The sequence below is a fragment of the Bos indicus x Bos taurus genome, chromosome 3 (assembly GCF_003369695.1).
Source record: "Bos indicus x Bos taurus breed Angus x Brahman F1 hybrid chromosome 3, Bos_hybrid_MaternalHap_v2.0, whole genome shotgun sequence".
Taxonomy (NCBI): Eukaryota; Metazoa; Chordata; class Mammalia; order Artiodactyla; family Bovidae; genus Bos; species Bos indicus x Bos taurus.
In genome coordinates this window covers 119,007,958-119,033,267 of record NC_040078.1, presented here as the reverse complement: position 1 = coordinate 119,033,267, position 25,310 = coordinate 119,007,958, and the positions used below count along the sequence as shown (strand labels likewise).

General features: G+C 50.4%; 1 protein-coding gene across 3 annotated transcripts in view; it reads left to right on the top strand.

Annotated features, from left to right (window-relative positions):
* NDUFA10 (NADH:ubiquinone oxidoreductase subunit A10) overlaps positions 1–25,310 on the top strand; it is a 38,951-nt gene that overhangs the window by 698 nt on the left and 12,943 nt on the right. Inside the window, exons 2-10 of one of the 3 annotated variants that reach the window (XM_027538104.1) lie at positions 6,836–7,004; positions 7,719–7,934; positions 8,450–8,536; positions 10,153–10,274; positions 12,134–12,213; positions 14,038–14,092; positions 16,272–16,357; positions 21,336–21,444; positions 22,886–23,198. In XM_027538104.1, coding sequence (XP_027393905.1) covers positions 6,836–7,004; positions 7,719–7,934; positions 8,450–8,536; positions 10,153–10,274; positions 12,134–12,213; positions 14,038–14,092; positions 16,272–16,357; positions 21,336–21,444; positions 22,886–23,197 — 1,236 coding nt within the window. In that variant the 3' untranslated portion in view covers position 23,198. The remainder of the gene's footprint in view (positions 1–6,835; positions 7,005–7,718; positions 7,935–8,449; positions 8,537–10,152; positions 10,275–12,133; positions 12,214–14,037; positions 14,093–16,271; positions 16,358–21,335; positions 21,445–22,885; positions 23,199–25,310) is intronic. The other 2 variants (XM_027538105.1, XM_027538107.1) reach the window with 2 other exon arrangements.

Genomic DNA, 25,310 nt, shown 5'->3' with positions numbered 1-25,310 from the left:
AATATCATTGACTCAACAAGTGCATCCTGCCCAATATGTTGATACCATGTCTAAAAATGTTTCTTTAACTCTAGCAACACAGAAAGTTATAGATAGAAAATTGGAGATGAGAGTAGATGCCTTAGAAGAGGCAATAATGCATATTGGGACTGAGTTACAGGCTTTAAAAGTGAAAATGGCTCTGTCTTGCCACGCTGATTACCGGTGGATATGCGTGACATCTTTAAAGGTAAACGAGACAGATTATGAATGGGAAAAAATCAAAAAACATATCTCAGGTGTTTGCAACAGCTCTGACATTGGCCTGGACTTAGGGAAAGTTCATAATCAAATACAGGCCCTGGAACACTGTCGACTGGATTTTACCACCGCTGGAGCAGCTAATGACTTTTTTCACACCTTCTCTAACTTTTATTTCTGGAAAAAACATTCTGTCTAATATCCTTGGATACATTGCTGCTGGTGCTTTAATTTTGCTTCTCATAATCATTCTTCCTTGTATTGTCAGGATTCTTCGGCAGAACATTCAAAAGCTTGCGACTGAGCTGCCTCTGGCTGTTTTAAGAAATAAAAAAGGGGGAGATGCGGGGAGCGAGCTCCGCCTCTGGCAAAGGTCATGAGGAAGGAGGCTTGGCATACGCAAAGGCGGGATCAAGCCTCAGGAGTCTCCCTGGAAATTCTCGAGCAATCTACCCCCAAAACCAGAGTCTGCCTACTTTCTGCTTTGTGCTTTCACCTACACCTCTGACTTTACGGGGGGCTGTCCCCCACGACCTCTCTGAAAAAAGAGTTAGCTTACAGCTCCAGTTAATAATTCCTGGGTGTGACAGTGTTTAACCTACAAACTCCTTTGGAAATCCTCTAGCCTGCCTGAATAGGTTTTTCCGGCCACATGTGATTGTTCAGAGCCTCCCAACTGTGAGAGGCAGGAGATGTTCTAAACTGTCTAAACACAGATTCTTTTCAGTAGTTAAAAGATTGATTAGAAATTGTATTGGTAAAGGGATTTTCACTTGTTGGGCCAATGTTTGCTGCTAAGTTTCCATATCCCTTACCTGCTGTGTCCCTGGCAGTGTATTGATTAATATAGTTGGTGTAAGTAGTAGCTTTAATGTTTGTAACCTGGGACCCTTGAGTTAATTCTTTTTCTTGTTATAGCCCACCACACCTTTGCTCTGTAGGAATGCAACTTTATCTAATGCTTTTTGGAGGCTGGCGCCTGACTTGAGAATAATCACCTTTAGAGAAAAAGGCCTCCGGGCCAGAAGATGATGCAAATCACCTAAACTTTTGCATATGATAAGTTTGCAGGAAGAAAGCCTGGCTTACTGCATGACTCTACCCCTTCCCCCATTATCCTCTATGCATAACTTAAGGTATAAAAACTACTTTGGAAAATAAAGTGCGGGCCTTGTTCACCGAACTTGGTCTCACCATGTCGTTCTTTCTCTTACCTTCTGGCTGAATTATTCAGCCTCTTTTCTCCACTGAATTTCCTCACTGAGCTATCCTTATTTCAGCCTCTTTTCTCCACTGAATTTTCCTACTGAGCTATCCTCATTCTATTACTCTTTATATCCTTAATTAACGTTTAATTAAGCAATTGTTTCCTGATCCTCGCCGACGCCGTCCCCGCTTCGAATTCCCTGGATCAGCTGGGGCTGGTCCCCGGCAGGTGGCAAATTGTAGAGACTTGACCTCTGTGCTTAGGATTTTGATGAGCAAAGGTTATTGAACAGAACAGTGCAGTGGTCTTATTAAAAAGTCATATAAATGTCTTTAGGAGATAATTCAGGCTGCAAAAGAGAAGAAAAAGAGAGAGATAGTTGTGTTTAACACCCAGTATACTTCCCTGCATTAGTGGAAGTTAGAGCCCCAGGATAGAGCGGGTACTACTCTGCTGCGGGGTGCTCACTAGATGGACCCATCTGTGACTGTGTCCATCCTGAACATCACTCCCTGCAGGGAATATAGATGGACTTCAGTAGGTCCAGAGGAAAATGAATAGGATGCAAAGAGTATGCAGCTTGTTATTAGGTTGGTGCAAAAGTAATTTCATTTCACATTGTTGAAATACATTCTTAAATGTGGTTATGTTATACATCATTTTAACGCACATTTCTCACTTTATGTTTCTTTGCTAATAACATTACTTCCTGTGTATTTTACATTTATTTTAGACTAGGGAAATGATGTTAGACAAAAAGAAAATTTGAGTGATTTTTTTTTTTTTTTTTTGAGTTCAAAATGGGTCATAAAGCAGTGGAGACAAACTGCAACATCAACGCATTTGGCCCAGGAACTGCTAATGAACGTACAGTGCAATGATGGTTCAAGAAGTTGCAAAGGAGACAAGAGCCTGGAAGACGAGCTCAGTGGCTAGCCATCGGAAGTTCAGTTCAGTCACTCAGTCGTGTCCAACTCTTTGCGACCCCTTGAATCACAGCACGCCAGGCCTCCGTGTCCATCACCAACTCCCAGAGTTCACTCAGACTCCTGTCCATCGAGTCAGTGATGCCATCCAGCCAACTTATCCTCTGTCGTCCCCTTCTCCTCCTTCCCCCAATCCCTCCCAGCATCAGGGTCTTTTCCAGTGAGTCAACTCTTCGCATCAGGTGGCCAAAGTATTGGAGTTTCAGCTTCAGCATCAGTCCTTCCAATGAACACCCAGGACCGATCTTTAGGATGGACTGGTTGGATGTCCTTGCAGTCCAAGGGGCTCTCAAGAGTCTTCTCCAACACCACAGTTCAAAAGCATCAATTCTTCAGTGCTCAGCTTTCTTCACAGTCCAACTCTGACATCCATACATGACCACTGGTAAAACCATAGCCTTGACTAGATGGACCTTTGTTGGCAAAGTAATATCTCTGCTTTTCAATATGCTATCTAGGTTGGTCATAACTTTCCTTCTAAGGAGTAAGCGTCTTTTAATTTCATGGCTGCAATTGACAGTGACCAGTTGAGAGGATCATCAAAGCTGATCCTCTCACAACTGCACGAGAAGTTGCTGAAGAACTCAGCATCGACCATTCTGTGGTTGTTTGACATTTGAAGCCAATTGGAAATGGGAAAAAGGTCAGAAAGTGGGTGCCTCATGAGCTGACTGAAAATCAAAAAAATCGTCATTTTGAAGTGTCATCTTTTATTCTGTGCAATAACAATGAACCATTTCCCTATCTGATTGTGACGTGTGACAAAAAGTGTATTTTATATAACAATCTGCAATGACCAGCTCAGTGGTTGTACTGAGAAGAAACTCCAAAGCACTTCCCAAATTTGGCCAAGCTTTCACCAAAAAAACATCATGATCGCTGTTTGGTGGTCTGCTGCTCGTCTGATCCACTACGGATTTCTGAATCCTGGCAAAACCGTCTCATCTGAGAAGTATGCTCAGCAAATGGATGAGATGCACAGTAGACTGCAGCACCTGCAGCCGGCAGTGGGGAGCAGAGCGGGCTCAGTTCTTCACGACAACGCCTGGCTGCACGTCGCACAACCAACACTTTAGAAGTTGAACGAATTGGGCTACAAAGTTTTGCCTCGTCCACCATATACACCTGACGTCTCGCCAACCAACTACCGCTTCTTCAAGCACCTTGATGAGTTTTTGCAGGGAAAACACTTCCCGAACCAGCAAGAGGCAGAAAATGCTTTCCAAGAGTTCATTGAATCCCAAAGCATGGATTTTTTAACCTATAGGAATAAACAAACTTATATATTGTTGGCAGAAACATGTTGATTGTAATGGTTCCTATTTTGATTAACAAAGATGTGTTTGAGCCTAGTTAGAATCATTTAAAAAAATTCACTGTCCAAAACCGCACTTACTTTTTCATCAACCTAATAATTGAGGAATAATTGAAGAAATTGGAAATGTGTTATGAAAGATCACTATTCCATGTGATTCCACAGAGCAGAAAAATGAGACTGAGGATAGGAAATTACAGAAAGACTATCATAAATGTAAAAAAGCACTTTGGAAAGATTTTGGAGTCAGAGTGACTGATAGCTTTCTACGACGTTGCTGTGCACCCGCTCTGGGCCACAGCTTGTGGTGTCTTCAGGTTGGGGACATGGAGAAGGAACAGTTTGCACATGGCTCAGAGGTAGTCTGGAGGAGTGAGTGAGTGAAAGTGTCTCAGTTGTATCCGACTCTTTGCGACCCCGTGGACTATACAGTCCATGGCATTCTCCAGGCCCGAATACTGGAGTGGGGAGCCTTTCCCTTCTCCAGGGGCAAGAGTGGTTGATTCCCAGGATGCAGGGCACCAGTGTGATTACCCCCTCACTCGTCTCCTCTGCTGCTCTTTCCCCATCCAGTCCCCGTGGCACCAGCTACTCTGGCCTTGCTGACCCTTGCAGTGCTCTAGCCTCAGGGCATTGGCGCTCACTGTTCCTCTGCCCAGATGTCCATGTGGCTAGTTCCCTCACTGCCTTCCAGTCTTTGTTCAGACATCAATCTCTAAGGGTTCTGTGACCATCCGTTTTAATTTACATCCCATCCCATGCACTGTGCTCCCTCTGCAGCACTCACTCTATAATTTCTTTTTGCTTTGTTATCCTGTGGGATCTTTTTGAGTCACTGCCGTATCCCCATATCCTGTTTAGGAAAAGGACAGGATGGTACGGGAATCAAGAAATAGTTGCTGAATGAATCAATGATTGACCTACTGGCACACGGCTGCTGCTCAGTGAATTAGGTTCTTGGTTGTTGGGATTTGAGACCTTGGGAACACGGAGACTGCCCTGCCGTTTACTAAACTGGTCTCCTGTCGATGGGCCTTTGGGTGGTTTGTCTTTTCAGGCGTTACCTCTGGAGCATTGTGATACCTATCGTTCTGCCCGTTGGCTTCCTGTGGTTGCAAGGGTTTCTTAGGTTCTCCTGTGTCTGAGGACTGCAGCAGTCTGGGGCAGTACTGGGCAGGTAGTTTCTCCCTCGATGGGACTCGTCTGATATTTTCTCATGACTAGACTGGGGTTGTGTGTTCTGGGAGGAAGAGCACAGAGGTCAAGTGCCGTCCTCCTCACGTACTGTGCAAGGTACACCATGAATGTGACTTGTCACTGTCGACCTTAGTCCCCTGACTGGGGCAGTGGCAGCGTCTCTGCTGTGAAGTTGCTCTTTCTCCCCGCTTTCCATCGAGTCCTCTTTGGAGGGAAGTCACTGCGTGCAGCCCATACCCAGGGACTGGGGATTATTCTCTGTCCCCAGGGCAGAGTATCCTCATGAATTATCTGGAATTCTATCGTGTGGGAGGCTTGTCTCTCTTCCATACTTCTATATTTATACCAGTATGGACTGTGTATATTTGTTTTGTATTTCGGGCTAAAACTCAGTGCAGCTGTACTGTGTTGCTCAGGCTGTTCCAGCTGTGGCCATTGGGCACTCGTTCAGGTGGCTCCTATATCCCTGCAGCCTGCCCCTCCTGGTGTGTGTGTGAACACTTCCTTACTACCTGGCCTCGCAAGAGGTAGCCATAGAATCAGCCATTTCTCCCGGGAGCCCTTGCTCCTTTGAGTGGAGAACAGCATTAGAAACCAAGATCTAGGTGCTCGGCATAATTGATCCTGGGGTGTTGTTGCTCTAGGCCCTCTTGGCAGACAGAGCAGGGGAGTCCGTTGTACGCACCTCTGAATACCTGTGTCCGTGAGTGTTTCCCTGTGTGACCCCCTGTGTCTGTCGTGAACTGGACATGAGTTCACACCAATGTCTCTAGCTCTAGCCCAGTACTGCACAGGGCATTCCAGCTCCTCCCTGTGCTGATCTGTGGGGTTTTTTGGTTGGGATGGGGGACAGTGGCGAGGCTTGGTGTTTGAGTTTCAGTGTGGAGAATAGATCTGCATGCTGGAGACAGGAGAAGCAGGCTTTTGCGTTACAGACAAGGGATGTGAGATGGCTGCAGTCAGTGTGCCGAGGGGAGGGAGGGGCCGCTGGCCAGAGAGACTTAAGGGTTGGGGTCAGTGGGGTTGTGTGTGTGGTGATGGAGCTGGAGGAAGGAGGAGCGGGTCACAGGTGACTCTTGCCTTTGTTCTGCTTGGTGGGTGGTGGAGGGGAGCTTGTGAGGGGAGCAGATGGGGGTCAGGTCATGCTGAATTTCAGTTTTAGGTCTGTTAGCTTTCAAGTACTTTGAGGACATCGGGAGCTGTTTAAAAACATGAGATAACCTGTTCCACAGACTGAGGCCTGAACCAAAGAAATGTTCTCTGTCCCCTTCCTCCCACCTCCCCTCCATCCTACCTTTCTTTCATTCATCCACACACACCACACCACACACACACACACACCCCACACCACACACACACACACACATACCACACCACACACACACACATATACAGAGACACACACCACACCACACAAAGAGACACACATACCACACATAGACACACACACACACACACCACACCACACCGACACACACAACACACACATACCACACACACACGACAGCACACAGACACACACAGCACACAGACACACACAACACTCACACATACACACACCACACACACACATACCACACACACACACACACCACACACACACACACACACACACACACACACATACACACGTACAATTTTTAATGAACAAGGAGATGTGTCCTGTTCCAGGCCCTGAGGATTTAGCAGTAGTCAAAACAGTATCCTGCCTTTATGAACTTATGCTGGGGGTGGGACTAGGAGATGGTAATTAAACAAATAGGTTATAAAGATGTTGATGTTGGTTCTTTTGTCACCGAGGGTCTTCTTGGCATTTATATCTAAAAGTTGCTAATGCCTGCAATAACCACGATGCTCCTATGGTGGTGATGTTTGGTGTGTGTTTTTCAGGGAGGAATTCATACAAGTGTCCAGTTCAAGCTGCAGTATGGCCCGTTGGCGTACATACTTGGTGAAAAAGCAACCAAAAAGATGACAGAAAAGAGCAAACTGATAACTGTAGATGGCAATATATGTTCTGGAAAAAGCAAGCTTGCGAAAGAAATAGCAGAGAAACTAGGTATGAACTTGTTATTATGCAGAATAACAGCGTCTTCTCAGGTAAACAGTTCCTTGTCTGGGTGTGATTTTATTTTGAGTAGATAGAATTGGGCCTAAGGTAGGTATTTTACATTTTTGAAACACTCATTGAAAAAGCTGTTTTTAGTCTTCCAGATAAGGGAAACTCTTTGAAGTCCAAGCCGGTTGTGAGTTTGGACTGGGGTTTTATGTTGGTGATGTAAGCTGAGCACATTAACACGAGCAGTCTCACTTGTGCAGCAGCCCCTGGAGCAGGGCCGATGGTCCCCTCACTCACGCACACATGCCCTCATAGGAAGTGGTGGCACGCAGCTCCCTGGTGCAGAGGCAGGTGTCTCCACGGTTCTGACTCTGGGCCGGTATTGTCCGAGCCCCTTCTCTGGTATTTGACAGGCCAGTGCCCACATGCAGGCAGCGGACGCCCGCACGTAGGGGCAGCTCTCCCTCTCGGGAGGAGCTCACACAAGGCTGCGGGGGACCTGCTGTCATCAGCCCTGGGCTTCATGCCGCCCCTGCACATGTGTCTCCAGGGTCTCGCGCGCTCCCTTCTGCACACCAGGAACACAGGCATCAGGGTACCTTTCCCCGGTCTCAGCTGACCGGCCACAGGGATGGTGCTCAGCTGGGTCCCCGCTGCTCCCTGTGGGCTGTGACGTTTCCGCGTCACGTTTCGTCTGGGGGCTTGTCTCCTCAGGCCTGAAGCACTTTCCCGAGGCGGGGATCCACTATGTGGACAGCACCACAGGGGACGGGAAGCCCCTGCCTGTGCAGTTCAGTGGCAACTGCAGTTTGGAGAAGTTTTACGACGACCCGAAAAGCAACGATGGCAACAGCTACCGCCTGCAGGCCTGGCTGTACGCCAGCCGCCTGCTGCAGTACGCGGATGCCCTGGAGCACCTGCTGAGCACAGGTGCGTGTCCCTGCGCGGCGGACGGCTGCTGGGCGTAGGCTGCGCTCGGGCCCCTTCCGGAATTCGGTCCTAGATTGCCTCTCTGTAGAGCTGCTTTTAAGGGGTATTTGACAAGGCAAGTTCTGGCTTTCCAGTTAGATCATACTTGAGATTCACGATGGTGTGGTGAGGGCTGACCCCAGGGTCTCACTGAGCAGTTGGGATGGGGGCAGGATGGGGGTGGGGGTGGGGAGTCTACAGTTCAAAAACCAGTGCCTTTTCTCTGTTAGCTGATGTTCCTGTTGGATCTGCGAAAGAGCAAAACAGAACATTCTATTTCTGAAGTGGATGAGTATTCTAGTTTTAGAAAATGATTTTCTGCTTAGAAGTGCATATATGATGTGTGTTCTTTTGAAAATATTTGGTATGGAAATGGAGTTGTAAATAATTTTTTTCCATTTCTAAAGTGAACAGACTGGTTTTCACTGCTGCAGTTATTCTCTGATTCTGATTTTTGTTTCCATGTTTTTAAACAGGACAGGGTGTGGTGTTGGAGCGCTCCATCTACAGTGACTTTGTCTTCCTGGAGGCGATGTACCGACAAGGCTTCATCCGGAAGCAATGTGAGTCGGCGGCAGGCTGGCCTTGTGGGCACGGGGGTGGCTTTGTAAAGGTCCTGCTGGACCCACCCTGCAGCTAGTACACGTTCTGTGAGCGTCTGTTGTTAATAAGTAGATGAATGATGCCGTTCCTCAGGGAAAGCCAGTCCCTGCCCGCCCCGTCCCTCCTAAAGTCATCTCTCCCCGTGAGAGCGCACTGGAGAGCCCCAGCAGACGGTCGCCCTGAGCGGCCTGTCCTGAAGCCTCCTGCCTGCAGCCACCGTGGCCCCTTCCTGGCCCTGGGAAGGCCGCCTTCCCTCAGGGAAAGCCAGTCCCTGCCCGCCCTTTCCCTCCTAAAGTCATCTCTCCCCGTGAGAGCGCACTGGAGAGCCCCAGCAGATGGTCTCCCTGAGCAGCCTGTCCTGGAGCCTCCTGCCTGCAGCCACCGCGGCCCTTCCTGGCCCTGGGAAGGCCACCTTCGCGCCCACATGCTGTTCTGGTGCTTTCAGTGCCAGTAGCACCGGGTGGGCGGTGCTGAAGGTCTGACAAGTGGCCAGTAGACAAGGGAAAAGGCTCCTGGCTGCAGTTAGCCTGGCCACAAGGAGCGAGGGAGCCTGGGGAACGGCTGACCGCGTGGAGATGGGGTCTCAGGGGCAGCGCCCCTGAGCAGGGAGCCCAGGTTAGGCCACGGTGCTGCGCTCAAGGGAGTGGCATGCGCTGTGGGCACTGGCGAGGCTCAGAGGGGGGCCAGGGGCTGGGGGTAGGCACGCACAGGGGAGCCCCTCGGGGTTAGGCAAGGGAGATGTGTGGTTCCGTTTGAGACCGTTTGTCTGAAGGATGTGTTCAGGGAAGGGAGGTTAAGAAGGAGACCCTCGGTAGGAAGTTGGGGTTGGACGGGGCATCACAAGAGGAAGACCCGCAACAGGCAGTGGAGCACCTGCGGGGCCAGCTGGGCCTGAGGCACCCAGGATGCGCACTTGGCGAGCCTGTGGGGGAATAGAGTGGACCCACCTGCCAGTGGGGCTAACCACCGGGCCGATGGCGCTACCCATTGTACCTTGTATGCAGCCAAGGCATGTGCAGATCTGGGCTGCAGAGAACTCTTGAAGTGAAGTGAAAGTGTTACTAGGCTGGGTTTAAATCCCAGTGTCTAACTTTGGATTCTTGTTATTTAGTCACTCAGTCACGTCTGACACTTTGAGACCCCCATGGACTGTAACCCACCAGGCTCCTCTGTCCATGGAATTCTCCAGCAAGAATCCTGGATTGGGTTGCCATTTCTCCTCTGGGGATCTTCCCAACCCAGGGATCAAACCGGCATGTCCTCCATTGGCCGGCGGGTTCTTGACCACTGAGCCACCAGGAAAGTCCCTGACTGTGGGGTAGTCAGCTGGTCTCTGTGGCCTGATCCTTGTGGTCTGTGGTGATGGGGGGAGCCCTGCTGTGGAGGGGCGGCTGCGGGCGCTGTGAGCCAGCACGATGTGCATGTAGCCGGCGGTCACGGTCATGACTGTCATGCGGCTGCTGGTTGACACGCAGCTCTGAGAGCTGCCGGCCCCTTTTTCCCTCAATCTGAGAGGGACGTGTGCCTGAAGGCTGTCTGGACCACTGGCTGACAGGAGGCGTTTCTCTCCCCCCAGGTGTGGACCACTACAACCAGGTGAAGAAGGTCACCATCTGTGAGTACCTGCCCCCCCACGTGGTCGTCTACGTGGACGTGCCGGTCCCCGAGGTCCAGAGCCGGATCCAGAAGAAGGGAAACGTAACTCAGCCTTCCTGTCCTAGACCCGCCTCTCTGGGTGTCGGCATTCACGGTGGTGGTGTTTACACGTGGTGGGGACTGACTCACTGAAGGGCCCATGGGACCTGGGCGTGCACGCGCCATCCCCCAGGTGCCGGCATGGGGGGCTGCGGGCGGCGCTGCTGCCCTCTGCTTATCCCCTGCTCCCCGGGACCTGGGTGTGCACGTGCCGTCCCCCAGGTCCCAGTGTGGTGGGCTGCGGGCGGCCCTGCTGCCCCCTGCTTGCCCCTGCTCCCCGGGGCCCCCTGGCCCTGGTGTGCCATGCCTTCACCCCCTGTACCTGTGTCGTCTGCACACGTGGCGCCCTGAGGGCAGGCGTGCCCCCTGACGCGGCCTCCCTTTCTGCTCTTGATGGCCGTGCTCTGTCGCTTCCTGCAGGTTGAGTCGTCTCTAACACCCTTTGAGTTTACCTCTCACACCTAACGGGTTTGGGCCCTTTGTCCTCTTTCTCCTGCTCAGTGACTCTGTGACCCCAGAGAGGGATCTCCACACACGTCCATTCACCGCCTTAGTGGTGCTGAGGCAGTCGGTCTTGGAAGCCCTGCGATTTGAAATTGGTCCTACCGGCGAGGTGCATGGTGGCCAGGCCCGTCGTCGCCCTTACAGCTAGTCCTTGTTGGAAAGATCAGTCCTGCTGAGGGTGTTTTTTCATGGGAGCAAACACTGTCTTTTTGACACTGATGTCAGTGTGGACTTGCCTGTGTATCTATTGTCCCAGGGTCCGTCCTGGGCACTGGGGCTCACGTGGGTGCTCAGCGAGTGCCTCTCAGGGCTGGTCGTCTCCAGGGCAGCAGAGATGCTCAGGCGCTCTCGATGCGGCTTAAGGAGCCTGCGGTCACTCTCTTGCCCCCCGATCGGTTTGCGCGTGCTCAGGGTACCTGTGTCTCTGCTGGTGGCCTGGCTGCGCCTTGGAGGCTTTACTCCCGAGCGTGCTGTGTGGTTTGTGCTTTGGAGAACATTCCATCTGGTGGCCAGAGATGGGAACTACAAGTCAGAGTATTTAATTATCGCTCTAGGGAACGCTTTTGCTTATTAAAGTGACATTTATTGAGAAATAGGAAGTTATATATTAATATTTACAGTTCTCTAGATAACTCTTGTTATCTGGGTAGCAATATTTAAGAGACAGTTTCAAGGAACACATTAGATCTATTAACGTTGTTGTTTTTCCAGTACTTGATGAATACCGTCACCAGCTAAAACTACCACTGTGTCTAAGAAAAGGAGACATTTTATCAAAGAAACATTATGTCATTTTTAGACATGTATTCCTATGGCGGATACTAATAGTAAACAGGGAAATAGAACATGCAGACGCCACGAAGAAACTTGGACATGGGGAAAGATAACCTAGCCCTTAGCACTGCTAAACTAAGGTTCTCAGTGTGGAGAGTTGCGCTCACGATTGGAAGTTTACATTTCTGTGCTTGGCAAGCTTCATGTGAAAGGGAAGTGAGCTTGAGGAGGTGGGCGGGGTGGGGAGACAGCTGGTGACAGCGGGGTGTGAGGATGGGGGAGAGGCGGGCCCTCCCCTGCTGCGGCCTGCCACCTCTCATTCCCGGAACGGGAGGCGCCGCGGCCGCGCGCAGTCCACATCTTAGAGTCTGGGAAGAGAAGGCCGCAGCCCAGGCCTCCCTGGGCGGACTCCCGTGCTCTGGGCGGCAGGAGGGGACTGTTGGAACTGGCACTGCAGCTCTTTCCTGTCACCCCCGTCCCTGCAGCACCCCACACGGCTGTCCTGGGAGCACCGTGTTGGTCGCTTGTCTCACACTTTACGTAAGTACAGACGTTTCCCACGTTTGCTTTCTGCTTTTGTTTAGCCACACGAGATGAAGATCACCTCCGCCTACCTTCAGGACATCGAGAATGCCTATAAGGGGACCTTCCTGCCTGAGATGAGGTGAGCCGGGGCGTGGTGGGTTTATGTGCCAGATGGAGCTCTGCACACATGGCCCCCAGCCCCGGGAGCGCTTCTAGTTCATTTCACTCCATCTCGTCTGGGGAGCCTTAATCTGACGTTTATAAGCAAGAATGACAGCAGACATTTCAGTTTGATTTGGTCGGCTGGGAGTTGGTTTGTTTTATTAATTTAGCCAATATTTATTTTGTCGTATCTTTAGGCTATTCTGATAGTAGAAGTGAGATGAAGCTATGTTCGGTGACAGGTTTTAACGTTAGAGAACTCATGTTTTCACTCTCGGTGGCAACTGAGTGGCCCTTTTACCTAGAAAGGTTGTCTGGAGGGACTCGGTGGTTGTGATTGGGAAGGCTCAGCAGCGCCTGTCGGTCCTTTTGAAAGCTGTTGCTTAAGGGGCCTTTGGGTTCGGTGGAAACACCACTGGGCCCCTTTGCAGCTTTGCTTCTCCCTCCCTCTGACAGCACGGAGCATCCGCGCTCTCTGGCCAGTCGTCCTGTGGCCCTCGTGTGTCAGGCACACGGCAGGCATTTCCTGCCGTCACTCACGTCCAGCTACAATTAGGATGTTTCCGTAATGCTGTTAAGGTTTCTAGTAGAATTTCTCAGACTTTTAGAAAGCGTAAGCCTTTTTTGATACCTGAAAATGTTTTGCTCTTGTTATTTAAAATTTCAAAGTAACTGAAACTGTGAACAGAGTATTGTCTAGCAGTTTTGGAAGAAAAGTTTTGAATTAGAATGCAGTTTTTTTAGCTGTAAACCAGTGCTTCCTTGTGATCAGCTTTTCTCTCATGGGTAGTAGAAACAGACTGCTGCTCTATTTTCAAGGCCAGAAGCGCAGAAAGAAAGTCCTGTGAATCTTGCCGGGGCGGGCATGGAGAGGTGTCAGGGAGAGGTGGCCGGCCCTAGACTCTCAGTTCCAAAGATTCCTTGTGGTGATCTTCTAGCTGCAAAGTCACTGCTGAGCAAAGGCTCCCCAGCCAGTCCCAAATAGGACATTGAGCTGTGCTGTCAGGAAAGGAAGTCTTAGATTCGGCTTACAGATGAAATAAGGGTTTTCTTGCACCTGGCATTTAATTTTCAAGAACTCACCCAGGGCCTCCTGTTGGTGAAGTGTCCAGCAGGGGTTCTGAGTGTCCATTGCTTCGTCCAGTGCTCCTGCATGCTCTGTACGCGAGCTGAGTGGGGAGTTAGCTCATACCCCTACACGGGCCTGGGCTCCTGAGGGGCTGCTTTGCGTCCTGCTGGAGGTCAGACAGCCCCCTCCTAGGAGGTGAACCCAGCCCCGCACTTGCTCTCTGGTGGCTGGTGAATCCCCTGTGGAGCCAAGAAAGTTCACATCCTCGCCCAGCAGGGCAGATGGTCAGACGCTGGGCTCCCCAGAATTACAGCAGCTCAAGTAACATGTCCCTCCGCCACCCCATCTGCCCCACCCTCCCGAGCCGCCCCCGGCTGCCGTCCGTGCGGCCCTGGGCCCCCTGTGCTTCCTGCGATGCGTGCTGCCGCCGGTGGAGGTTTGCGTGCCCGCGGAGCTGACCCGTGTCCCTGCCCCGTAAGCACCATTCTCCTGCCTGTGCGGTGGGGGCGGTCTAGTCAGGTGAGGGTCAGAAAACAGGCCTGCTGCTACTACCATCCAGCCTTGGGCACAGCCCTGCCTCAGGTTTGCCCTTCTTGGCCAGCCATTCCCTGAGAGCCAGTTCAGAGAATGCGGGCGTTTCTGTTTAGAGTGGGCGCCTGGCGTCAGGTATTCATCTGTGCAGTGACGTCCACTGGGAAGACTTACAGGAAAGCATCTCGTTTCCTCTTACAGTGAGAAATGTGAGGTTCTACAGTACAGTGCATGGGAAGCTCAGGATGCAGAAAAGGTAAGAAAACGGCTGAACATTTTATAATTTTTCTTAAATTTAACTCCTGTGTAGGGGTTTTGCAAATCAAGTGATGAGTTCGGCTCCTCCTGATGTTAGAAGCATCTGTGTTCCGTGATCTGATACAAGTGCCTCGCCCCTCCCATCACATTTCTCTGAGCATGACGTTTTGATTTTCCTTTAAGGTATTCACTTTCTAGGATCTTAAAATTATGAAAGGGTGGAGATGCAAGGAATTTTGGGTTATGGTAAAATTGAGCATTGGATTAGTTAATAGGTAAGATTTATTGAGACTGTTGACCCTTGAACGACAGGGGTTTCAACCGCGAGGGTCCGCTCACGTGGATTTTCTCAGTAGTAAACCCCACACTGCTGCACAGCGTGCGGTCCTCAGTAGGAAACACGGCAACGCCTCACGGCATCAAGGCTGTGGAGGAACCACTGTCCACGCACAAGGAGGCCCGCCTCCAGGTCAGGCTTGGGTTTCAACTCTGGATCGTGTTGTTTGGGGTCGACCACATAAAGATACCAGCTTTCCCCAAAGTAGTGGGTGCAGGTCACCCTCTGCCATTTTCAGGAGAGCTTGAGTAATCAAAACATTTGGATAGGCAGCTGGTGGGAAGGTGGCGTATGACACAGGGAGCCCAGCCTGTCTCTGTGACGACCTGGAGGGTGGGATGCGGGAGCGGGAAGGGAGGAGGGAGAGGCTTGGGAGGGGTTTACACGGTTGCAGATGAGTCTCCGTGTTGCACTTCAGAAACCAGCATGGCATCGTAAGACAGTTATCCTCCAGCTTAAAAACAGTTTTTGGAAAAGAATAACATTTTCCTTCCCAAGTGTAAAAACATATTACAGATTTACGGTAATGAAGGCACTGCACTATTAATAAAGGAGATAATAGGTGGTTTAACAGAGCAGAGTCCAGAAACAGGTGCACGTGTGCCCACGGTTGGAAAAGTCAGTGCTTTAAACGATGATAAAAGTAGAAGAGACTGGGTTAGCTCTTACATGGTGTTGAGGCAAATGAGCATCATTTGGTTAAAAAAAAAATCCCTCATTTTATATTAAGTATCAATTGAAAAGTGAAATCACTCAGTCATGTCTGTCTCTTTATGACCCCATGGACTATACACATTTTCCAGGCCAGAATACTGGAATGGGAAGCCTTTCCCTTTGCCAGGGGATCTTCCCAACCCAGAATTGAAGTGGGATCTCCTGCATTGCAGGCAGATTCTTTATCAGCTGAGGTACCAGGGAAGCCAATAACTTATTTTAAAAAGTTTAAAAATTCTAAAAGAAAGTACAGGCGTTTGGTCTGGAGTTGAGGACTAGATGGTGACGGCAGACAGCTTTGCAGAGGCGGCTGCTTTAAGGACAGCAGGGCCTCGGCGCCTCCCCCGCGTGGGGAGGGAGCCGGCCCTTCTCACAGCAGGGGCGTGGGGCCCACGGTCCAGGCAGGCCCTGGCCCAGCTCCGGGGGTTCTCTTAGGCTTGCTTCTTTCTGCCTGGAAACGAGGCCGCGCTTCGTCTCCTTCCAGGCTGCTCTGTCTGTGATGTCCGTGTCCTTGTGTTCAGGTTATTTCTGTCCCTCTGGCAGAGGCTTTACATGGCACGGGTCTGGGCAGAAGAGTCGTGCGTGTTCCCCGAGACTGTTATCACTGGAGTTCATAACTGAATGTGCTCACATTCTTGGAACCTTAAGAAGTCCCCGAGTTTGGCGTGTTTTGGGGAGAATGTGTTTGAAAAGGCCGGCCCACTGGGAGGTCCGGCTGTCCAGACTGCAGGCTGAGGAGTGTGGGCTCTTGGAGCTCTAGGAATTGTGTGCATCCTCTTGTCCTGTTGCTGCTTTAGTGGATGAGCTTGCCTCCTGGAGTCAAGTTGTGGGAGGAAATGAGTCTGGAGGAGGCCTGGCTCCCCTCTGCGCCCCAGCCCCTGCCGTCTCCAGTCTGCCCATGCCCAGGCCTGCCCCGTCCTCCCAGCCTGTGGGGAATTGCCACTCCACCGGGGCTCAGCTGGCCCGGCGCCCGCATGGGGCTCACCCCTCCCCCCCAACTTCACTGAAGGCTGACCATCAGACCTTTCTTTCTGACCCTCAGGGCGTGATCCTTCCTGCCGGGGTCTGTGGTTTGTCGTGCGCTGAATGTTCTCTGTTAAGTCCTCTGTTAAATCCCTGCACGCAGGTGGTCGAGGATATTGAGTACCTGAAGTACGACAAAGGGCCGTGGCTGGATCAGAACGACCGCAAGTTGCACAAACTGAGGATGCTGTGAGTTCTGGCGGGGCGGGGTGGGGAGAGGAGGGGCGGGGCCTGGGTGGGGCAGGCCTGGGGGCCAGGACCTGGGCTCTCAGAGCTCTCCGTAGGTGGCTCCTGTCTTCAGAGTGAGGTGAGAGACAGGTCCTCAGTCCAGAGTGGCTGCGAGGGCGGGAGGCCGTGTTGGAGGCTTGAGGGAGGAGCGGGTCCGGGGTGCTGCCCAGGGGTGGGGAGAAGACTGTCGCGGGGAGGCCAAGCTCTGGAGGGGCTGTGAGTGGGCAAGGGCAGGAGGCCGGGCGCGAGTATGCGATGAGGAGTAACGGGGAGGAGCACTGTGGGCTCAAGCCAGGGAGGTCAGAGCCATGAAACCCAAGTCCAGGCCGGACCCGCATCGTGGGAGGTGTCAGAGTTTAATGCGGCTTCTTCCCATCTTTCTTAAAGTGTTTGTGTGTTCCTGTATTTCTAAATAAAAATTATCCTGCATATGTCTTTGTACGGTAACTTTTAATAAGAGTGTGTCCCTATTTTGTTAAATATTTAAAATCAGTTTTTTAATGGCTACTCATGCCTCATAAATCTTCTGAAAGAAGCAAGTCAGCAGTGGGGGACCATGGCCTGGGGGCCCATCCAGGCCTCAGCTGCCAATAATGGTCCTCACATTTTTAAAGGATTATAAGAAAAACAAGGTACATATATGAAGCCATACATAGGCCCTTTACAGAAAAAGTTGATCTCTGAAATACAGGCACAGTCCTTTTCATTTCTTTAATATCAGTCTTTGGGGTTATTTTCACTTCTTCATATTTATAATAACAGTAATGAGCATATTGTACTTATTTTTATTCCATTTCAGGTTACTTTTCTAAAGTATGAAACTGGAGTTATGGGTCAGATTATGTGAACGCATTTTATGGCTACTGTGTGTTTTGAAATTGTTCTCCAGAAAAGGTGTGCCAGCTTGCACACTTGAACCTGTATTGTGGAAGTCCTTATTTTCTCTGTTTCCTTATTTTCAGTTTCCTTGACATCTATTCCAGTTTTTGTTGTTATTTTTTTTTAATCTGCTTTTTTTAGACTTCAATTGCTCTTCTTTCTCCAGTTTCCTAAGGTAGAAGCTTAGGTGATTGGTTTTAGATCTTTCTTCCTTTCCAATATATGCATTTGGTGCTATAAATATTGCTCTAGTTTAATTCTGTTGTGGTCTGAGAACACAGTTCGTGTGATTCCAGGTCTTTTGCATTTGTTAGGGTGTTGTATATGGTTGGGGAGGTTTTGTTTGGGGTCCTGGTGGGGTCATTGCCTCATCCCCTGGGATCATCTGCCTAAACCCGCCTTTTCCCTCCTGACCCCGCCCCTTCCCCAGGTCCCGCCGCTAGGGTGGGGCCGCAGGCCCTGGTTCTGGATCTCCGCTCCTCGATTCATTGTTCTTCATCCCACCCATCCCTGTGTGCCTGCCCGCCAGCTAATCTTCACGAGTGTCACAGTGACCCCGTGTTCCCTTTTCTCAGAACCTTTCTGTGGCGTGCCTGTCGAGGCGTGAATCCAGGTTCCATTTCCCAGAATTAGTTCAGAGTCCTCATCGTCCGCCCTGCCTCTGCCGTCAGGATGCAGGGTGTCCTGAGCCTGTGGCCTCCCCACCTGCCCAGTAACCCCCTCAGGGCCTGAGCATTTTCCTAGGCTCGCCCTGTGCGCCTTCTTTTCTCCTGCGCCCCTCTGACTTTTCCAGACTTTGATTTGACGTGGGCATATGCATGATTCTTGTCACACCAGCTCCCGCTGGGCAGAGTACTAGAAAAACAAAATGGTGCTGTCCCAGCCCCTGACATTTGCCGGGACTGAGCCATGTGGGGACTTACCGCTTCTTCATCAACGGGATTGCTTCTTCCTCATCCCAGTTTTTTCTCCTCTGCCTCCCAAGGATAATTCATAACAATTTACAACGGTAATTCTGCTTATTTTCACTTAAGTGCCATTTCTTAATGTGGGCGACTCAAGCAAAATTATGACCATTTTCTAAGATAATTACAGTAAACCTGCCATTTTCCAGCTATACTCATTCTGTTCAGAACCTGACCAGATTATTGGTTTAGAGCACTTTGTGCATCTCAGAGCGTGTGTTGTGTGTAATCATGTATGTGTGAGTACCTATTCAACCTTGATAGTGTTTTGTGTTCATGTCCGTAATCCGTAACTGACCGCTGCTGCCCTGCTTGCTTCATTTTTGTGCTGGAGACGCGTTCCCAGTCGGGCCTTCTCCATGCAGGGCTGCGGGCCCACCTCTTCCAGAGCTGGGGCTCCCTTCTTGCCCCTGCTGCCTCATCACAGGGACGTGTGTTTTCTACGACTTCTGGAGGCTGTCTTTCCAAGAGAATTCCAGTGCGACGAAACTGGAGGGTAGGCGTTTGGTATCAGAATTGTAGGGTTTCATGCAGAACTTTGCCGCTCAGGAGAAGCTAAAAGATAGCTTTGGACATGCTTTAGGAGAAAGTGTAAGCATTCCGTTAATTGGGAAACAGTTGAGTTGTAAGTCATAATTTACTGTTTTTCTTTCCCTTCTTGCCTCACTGTTGTTTTGAAATTACGTGGCAGAGCACCTCGTTCTGTGAATCAGCCTCGGGGACACACTGTCTTCTCACGGGGACACTTTGGGCTGGGATGTGAAGGGGATGTTCTGTCAGTGTTTGACTCTCCTTAATTAGACTAAATGCTTTGTGAACAGAATGTTTCCTTTCACCGCTTTAGCTTCCTGAGTCATGAAATGTGTCCTGTTGTGTCCGTCCCCTGCTTATCTTCAGTCTGGAATGTGTCTGTAGTTTCTGGAGGCCCAGAGTTGGGTTTACGGGAGAGAGGCTCCAAGGGCTCTGCTTAGTCATCGCGGAAGCTCAGAGTGAATGAGCAGTTTACACAAGGCTGAATATGTGGTAGAACAGTCTCTATAGATTATTTTTTTAATCTTCAAAAGTGGTTTGAAGATATTTGTTCAAAGATACACCCTCTTTGAGAGCTCCTCAGGTGGCTCAGTGGTAGAGAATCTGCCTACCAGTGCAGGAGAGGTGGGTTCAATCCCTGGGTCAGGAAGATCCCCTGGAGAAGGAAATGGCAACTCACTTCAGTATTCTTGCCTGGCAGATCCCACAGGCAGAGCAACAGAGGAGCCTGGTGGGCTACAGTCCGTGGTGTTGCAAAAAGAGCCAGACAGGACTTAGAGACTGAACACCACCTTTTCTGTAAGGGGGTATGTGAACTGTAGTTCTTCCAGATTAAATGTAGATGGCGCTGTTGGTCTCTGTCACACGCGTTCCTAGGCCAGTTTGTTCTTTTCAATTCTTCAGTATGTTTTTAGGTTTTCAAAACTATAGACAAAACCAAATCATACCCCAGTTTGATATTTATTAATATTTAAAAACACAAGATTCATTTTTATTTGAAATTGTTTACAGTGAGATCACCTTAAAAAATATCCTTACTATATAATAAGTATTGGAGAAGGAAATGGCAACCCACTCCAGTATTCTTGCCTGGAAAATTCCGTGGACAGAGGAGCCTGGCAGGCTACAGTCTATGGGGTCGCAAAGAATCAGCCACGACTGAGCACATCAGCATATAATAAGTATAGAATAATTCCATTTGTGTTAAAAGTGAAGACATGTACTTTATTGACACAGGCTTATGAAAGATATTCTGTAAACCAGTTTACAGTTAAAAGGAAGAGAAAACGCTCATATTGAGTGTATGTGATAGCTGTGTGCACGACCAGTGACACCCATGTGCACGACCAGTGACACCCATGTGAGCACACTTAGGGAAGCAGTCGTCCCAGCAGCGTGCCCTGGGACGGTGTCTGGTTACAGCGTTGTCGGTCCTGCGAGTGATGCTGGGGCAGGCTTCCGCCTCCGGTCACTCGCATGCGGCCTGTCGCAGGTTCTCAGTGCCCTGTGGTCCCCGGGGAGGAGGAGCTGGGCCCACCCAAGGTCCTCACAGCGTGGCCGAGAGCCAGATCCACTTAGCTTCCATCTGGGCCATTTCAGCGGAGGCATCTTCTGCCATTATAAGTCATTAATGGGAAAAGGGCCTTTTAAAATAATCATTTTCTTGGTTTTGAGCCCTGAAGAAAGGAGACTTAACATTTCTTCCTAAAAGCACTCAAAATGCTTTTCATCTTCCAGTAGTTATAGTCAGAGTAAATTTAAAGTAAGCAAATTATAACAAAGCATAAACATTTTAGCATTCAGAATAAAATGGCAAGACGGAGTGAGTCCTCTGATGGTGTGTCTCGGCGCTGAGAAAAGCAGGAGGCGTCCCGCGGGGCTCTCCCCGCCCCAGCCTCCTCCACGCGCCCTGTTCAGCCTCCGCTCCTGGAATTGGTCCCCACACTGCGGGGGCCCCCAGTGTGTTCCAGCCACGACAGTGGCTCTCCGCTCGGTCCCTCAGGCGTCATCAGTCGTGCAGGCTTTTCGTGGGCGCTGGCCACACGAGCAGCCCTGTAACAGGTGGTGCTGGCTCTCACCTTTGTATCCCTGCTGTGTCTGTATTCAGAGCACATGCAGGTCCTGCTTCATGTTTTCACATCTGTGTCCTTTCCCCAAAGGGAGTCGCCTGTGGCCGTGGGACTCTTAAAAGACGGTCTGTCCTGAGAGTGGTGTTGGGAGGGTGGCTCCCACAGCCCCACAGGCTCTTTGGGGAAAGTTTGGCTTCTGAGGTGAAGGGGGTGGATATTTTAAACAATCAGCCTAATAGCTTACTTTATTGTATTGACTTTGGTGTTTTGTGTGCCATATTGATTATTGATGTTACTGTATTGATTTTGATGTTTGGTCTGTATGACATCTGACTTTCCTGGATTTATTGTATTGATTATTGATGTTACTGTATTGATTTTGATGTTCGGTCTGTCTGACATCTGTCTGACTTTCCTGGATTTATTGTATTGATTATTGATGTTACTGTATTGATTTTGATGTTCGGTCTGTCTGACATCTGTCTGACTTTCCAGGGTTCAGGATAAGTTGGAGGTGCTGAATTACACATCCATCCCTGTCTTCCTCCCAGAGGTCACCGTTGGTGCCCACCAGAGTGACCAGGTCTTCCAGGAGTTCACAGAGGTAAGGCCCTCGAGCAGTGGGTGTCAGACAGCCTGTGCAAAGTCGGTTCTGGAGCGTGCTCTCTGTGGGTCTGTTTCCGTGAGCAAGCTCCATTTTCGCTGAAGTGATTCTCCTGTGCCCCTTCATCTCTGCTGTGCAGCCCCTCCAGCAGCAGGGCCACACGCAGGGCGCTGCTCTCCTGGGAAGCCGTCTGGGCCGGCCTCTCGTTGCTCCTCAGTTTCTCTCTGTCCTTTCCCATCAGTTCTCACTCCTGGCATCACGGTGTGTCATCCTCAAGGAGGGGAGGTGTGCGTTTCCGCAGAGGCCTAGGGTGCACGGGCGCCCTTGGGGAGGACGAGGGCAGGCGTGAGAGCTGGGCAGGTCCACGGGCTTCGTTCAGAGTGGCGTGGAGAGTCGTCGGGGCTGAAAGTATGCTGGAACATGGCCGGCAGTGATCACTCCTGAGTCACAGCTCCAGTGGGATAGTGAGAACGTCCTCGGTGGCTGTGATTGGTTATCAGCAGAAGCGCAGAATACCTGTATTTAAATCAGAACTTCAAGCTGGGCGGTCAGTGCTCACGTGTGTTACTTGCTCAGTCATGTCCGACTCTTCCAAGTCCCATGGGCTGTAGCCCACCAGGCTCCTCTGTCCGTGGGATTCTCTGGGCAAGGGCGGTCAGTGCACAGACGAGTTGGCATCTGAGTTCAGCATTGTTGTGTGACTAGTTCTCTGAGTTGTGTCTGCACATTGCTGGCACAGCACTGACTGGTGCCCGAGGACATCCACTGCTTTCCTTCTTACATGAGATACTTAGCATTCGCTTTTAAGTAAGTTCTTTGGTGGCTTTCGAAGTGACTTTCAGCACAGATATTTGGGGAGGACCATGAAAGTGTAAAGCTGTCGCTCGAGGTCCCTGCGGTTCGTGTTTCTTTCTTCCGGATGCGCGTCTGTGTTTCACGTCCTCTGAGAGGAGCTGGCGGGCGTGGGTAGGGGGCTGAGTGGCCCGTCACCACAGCTGCTGTCTCCATGCTGCTCTGCCGGGCCAGGGGCCTTGCCCCCGAGTGCTGTCCGTGCCCCTCACGTGGTGACCCAGCAGCCTTGACAAGCCTGGCATCAGGGCTGCCCCATGTGGTGGCCGCGGCCTTCCTGCTTGAGCTCATCCTGCCATGCCCAGCTCCAGAGTTCCAGCTCCTGAGGCCAGAAACCCAGAAGTCAGCCGACCTCTTTCTCACTTTCCAGTACAGACTGGACAGAATATAAAAGTTCAATACTCTTGGTTCTGTCCGCAGTCTGAGCACCGTTCAGAACATCCGCAGTGACCGCCCTGGTCCACACTGGCATGCCTCCCAGCTAACTGCCCTGCTTCTGCCCACTCCACGTACAGCCTGTTTTTTAACCAGAGACCAGGACATTCCCACCAAGTACATCACACCCATCTTTTTACCTCCCTGTATCCTGCAGAGGACAAGCCAGAGCCCTCTCGACAACTGGAGACCTCCCTCTGCTCCAGCCGCAGGGGCCTCCTTCCTACCTCATGAATGTCCCAGGAGCACTGAGCTGCACTCTGCATCCCTGCGTGGACCTGTACGGCTCTCCCGCAGCATCGCATCCACCCCCTCGCCCCTGCCCGCCTCTGCTCACCTGTTACCTTCTCGGCAAGGTCTCCTGGACCATGACCAAGACCTGAGCTTCAGCCCCCCCAGCTCACGGCGGCTCTGCCCTACCCTCCTCTGGGAATTCGGTTTCTCCCCAGCAGTTGCCATCGTCATTTAAGGTTCTCTGTCTTACCTTCTGTTTATTTTCTGTTTCTTCCCACTCTGATGTCAGTGCCTGTCTGAGGTCAGGGATTCTTGTCTGTGTCACGCACAGCGTTGTTCCCAGGGCCTGGGACAGCTCTGGCGCCTGGTACGCACTCAGTGAACATTTAGCGGAATAAATCATTGAACTAACAAACAGAGTAAATGCACGAAGGCGCTGGCGCCTGCAGAACCCGAGTCAGCAGAGGTGCCTACTCAAGTGTCCAAGGGCACCTTGCCCGTCAGGTCACAGCTGCAGGTCAGGTGCCCTGCCGTTCACATTAAAAAAATGTGGTACCTTTTTTTCCCCACAAATTTATTTTAAAAGGAAACTTTATGTCAGTAATGCAAGTGAAAAGCCACCGCCACTCCTCATAAACGGCAGGAAGACTAGCACAGCGCAGCCATGCCGCTGAATTCTGCACTGGCAGATGTGGGAGATGGGTGCAGCAGCCATGCCAGCATCGTGGTGGCTGCGGGAGGCACTGGGGCTCTCAGGAAGTAAAGCTGTGGGCAAGCGGGCATTGACAGTCCCCGTGGGAGAAGGGGAGCGCGTGCCAGCAAAGGAGGACAGTGTCTTTCTAATCTTCAGGCTTTTTCTTAACGTTACTGTGTGGGGTGCCTCTGGTTCCTGGCTGGATAGACGTGGTGACAGTGCTCACCCTTCTCTTGCCTCTGATCTCACGGAGAGAGTTCTCAGTGATCCACCAAAGCGCCGAGTAGCCAGGTCAGTCGTAGATCCTCTTTCCCCGGTCAGGGAAGTTCCGTTTTAGTAGGAGTTTCCAGGGGGCTGCTGTTGAGTATGGATGTTGAGCGTTATCACACTTTTTGTCATGGGTGATTTTCTCTTCTTTCTGTTACTGTGGTCATAAAATTACACTGGTTGATTTTCTAGTGCAAGGCCAACCTTGGTTTCCCAGAGAAGTCCTACTGTGAGCTTCTTATAGTATCCTAGTCAGATTTGTCAGCAAGATCATGCTGACATCGAGCACTAAGTTGAGAGGGGGTCCTCATTTCAGCTCTCTGGAAGGATTTGCTCATGGTCATCATGACTCCTTGCTACAGTGTTGAGAAGGCTTGACTGGGGGAGCCGCGCGGAAATGCTTTTCATCATAACTTTCTTTCATGCGGAATATTCAGGATTCTTCTTGGGTTTTCAAAGCTGTGTTTGTTGAAGAATTTGCCTCTGTTTCATATTTTCTAATTTCTTGGCGTGAAGTTGTTCAAAATGTCCTTTTTAGCGTTTTTCATTCGATCACATTGATGGTGACCCTGTCCGCTTCTCCATCCCGTTACCAGTCCTGCTGTTTTCCCTCCTGTTTCAGCCTCTTGAAAGCAGCTCGTTATTCAGGGAACCAGCTTCTTGCTTGTACTGTTGTACGTTCCATCACTGATGACTACTCCTTATTTTTCCCCTTTCATTTGCTGTTTTTCTAACTTCTTAGTATGAGTGGGTGGATCATTGATTTTCTGCCTGTCGTGCTTTTGAATATATGCATGTAAAGCTGGTCACATTGCCCTCTAAATTTGGCTTAATTAACTAGATCTCATAGTTCTTGATGTTGTGTTTTCATTATCATTCAATTCAAAATATTTTCTAATTTTAGTCTGATTTCTTTTTTGGCTATTGTGCTAATTTGAATTATATTAGATAATTTAGAAACACGCGGAGTGTTTCTAATGGTCTTTTTGTTGCTGGTTTCTGGCTTAACTCCTCTCTAGTCACAAATAGCCTTGTGACTTCAGTCCTTGGAAGGCGGCTGGGACTGACTTTTCAGCTCAGCATTGATCACCTTGGATCATTCATGGTCCTGGAGGAGAAGGCCATTCCGCCCGTCGTGTGCTGGGCTCTTGCAGCGCCCTTGAAAGGAAGTCTTAGTCACGTTACTCAGATGGTCTCTCTCCTCACTGACTCTTTTTGCTTCCTCTGTCAGTTTGCCGTGAGAGGTCTGGGGAGGCTGCCGCTGTCTGTGGGTCTGTTCCTCCTTTAGTTGTGGCAGGTTTTGCTTTGTGTATATCTTGAGGTTGCATTATTAGACTTACACACATTTAGAATTGCTGCACTTTCCTAATAGAGTCACCCTTTTGTT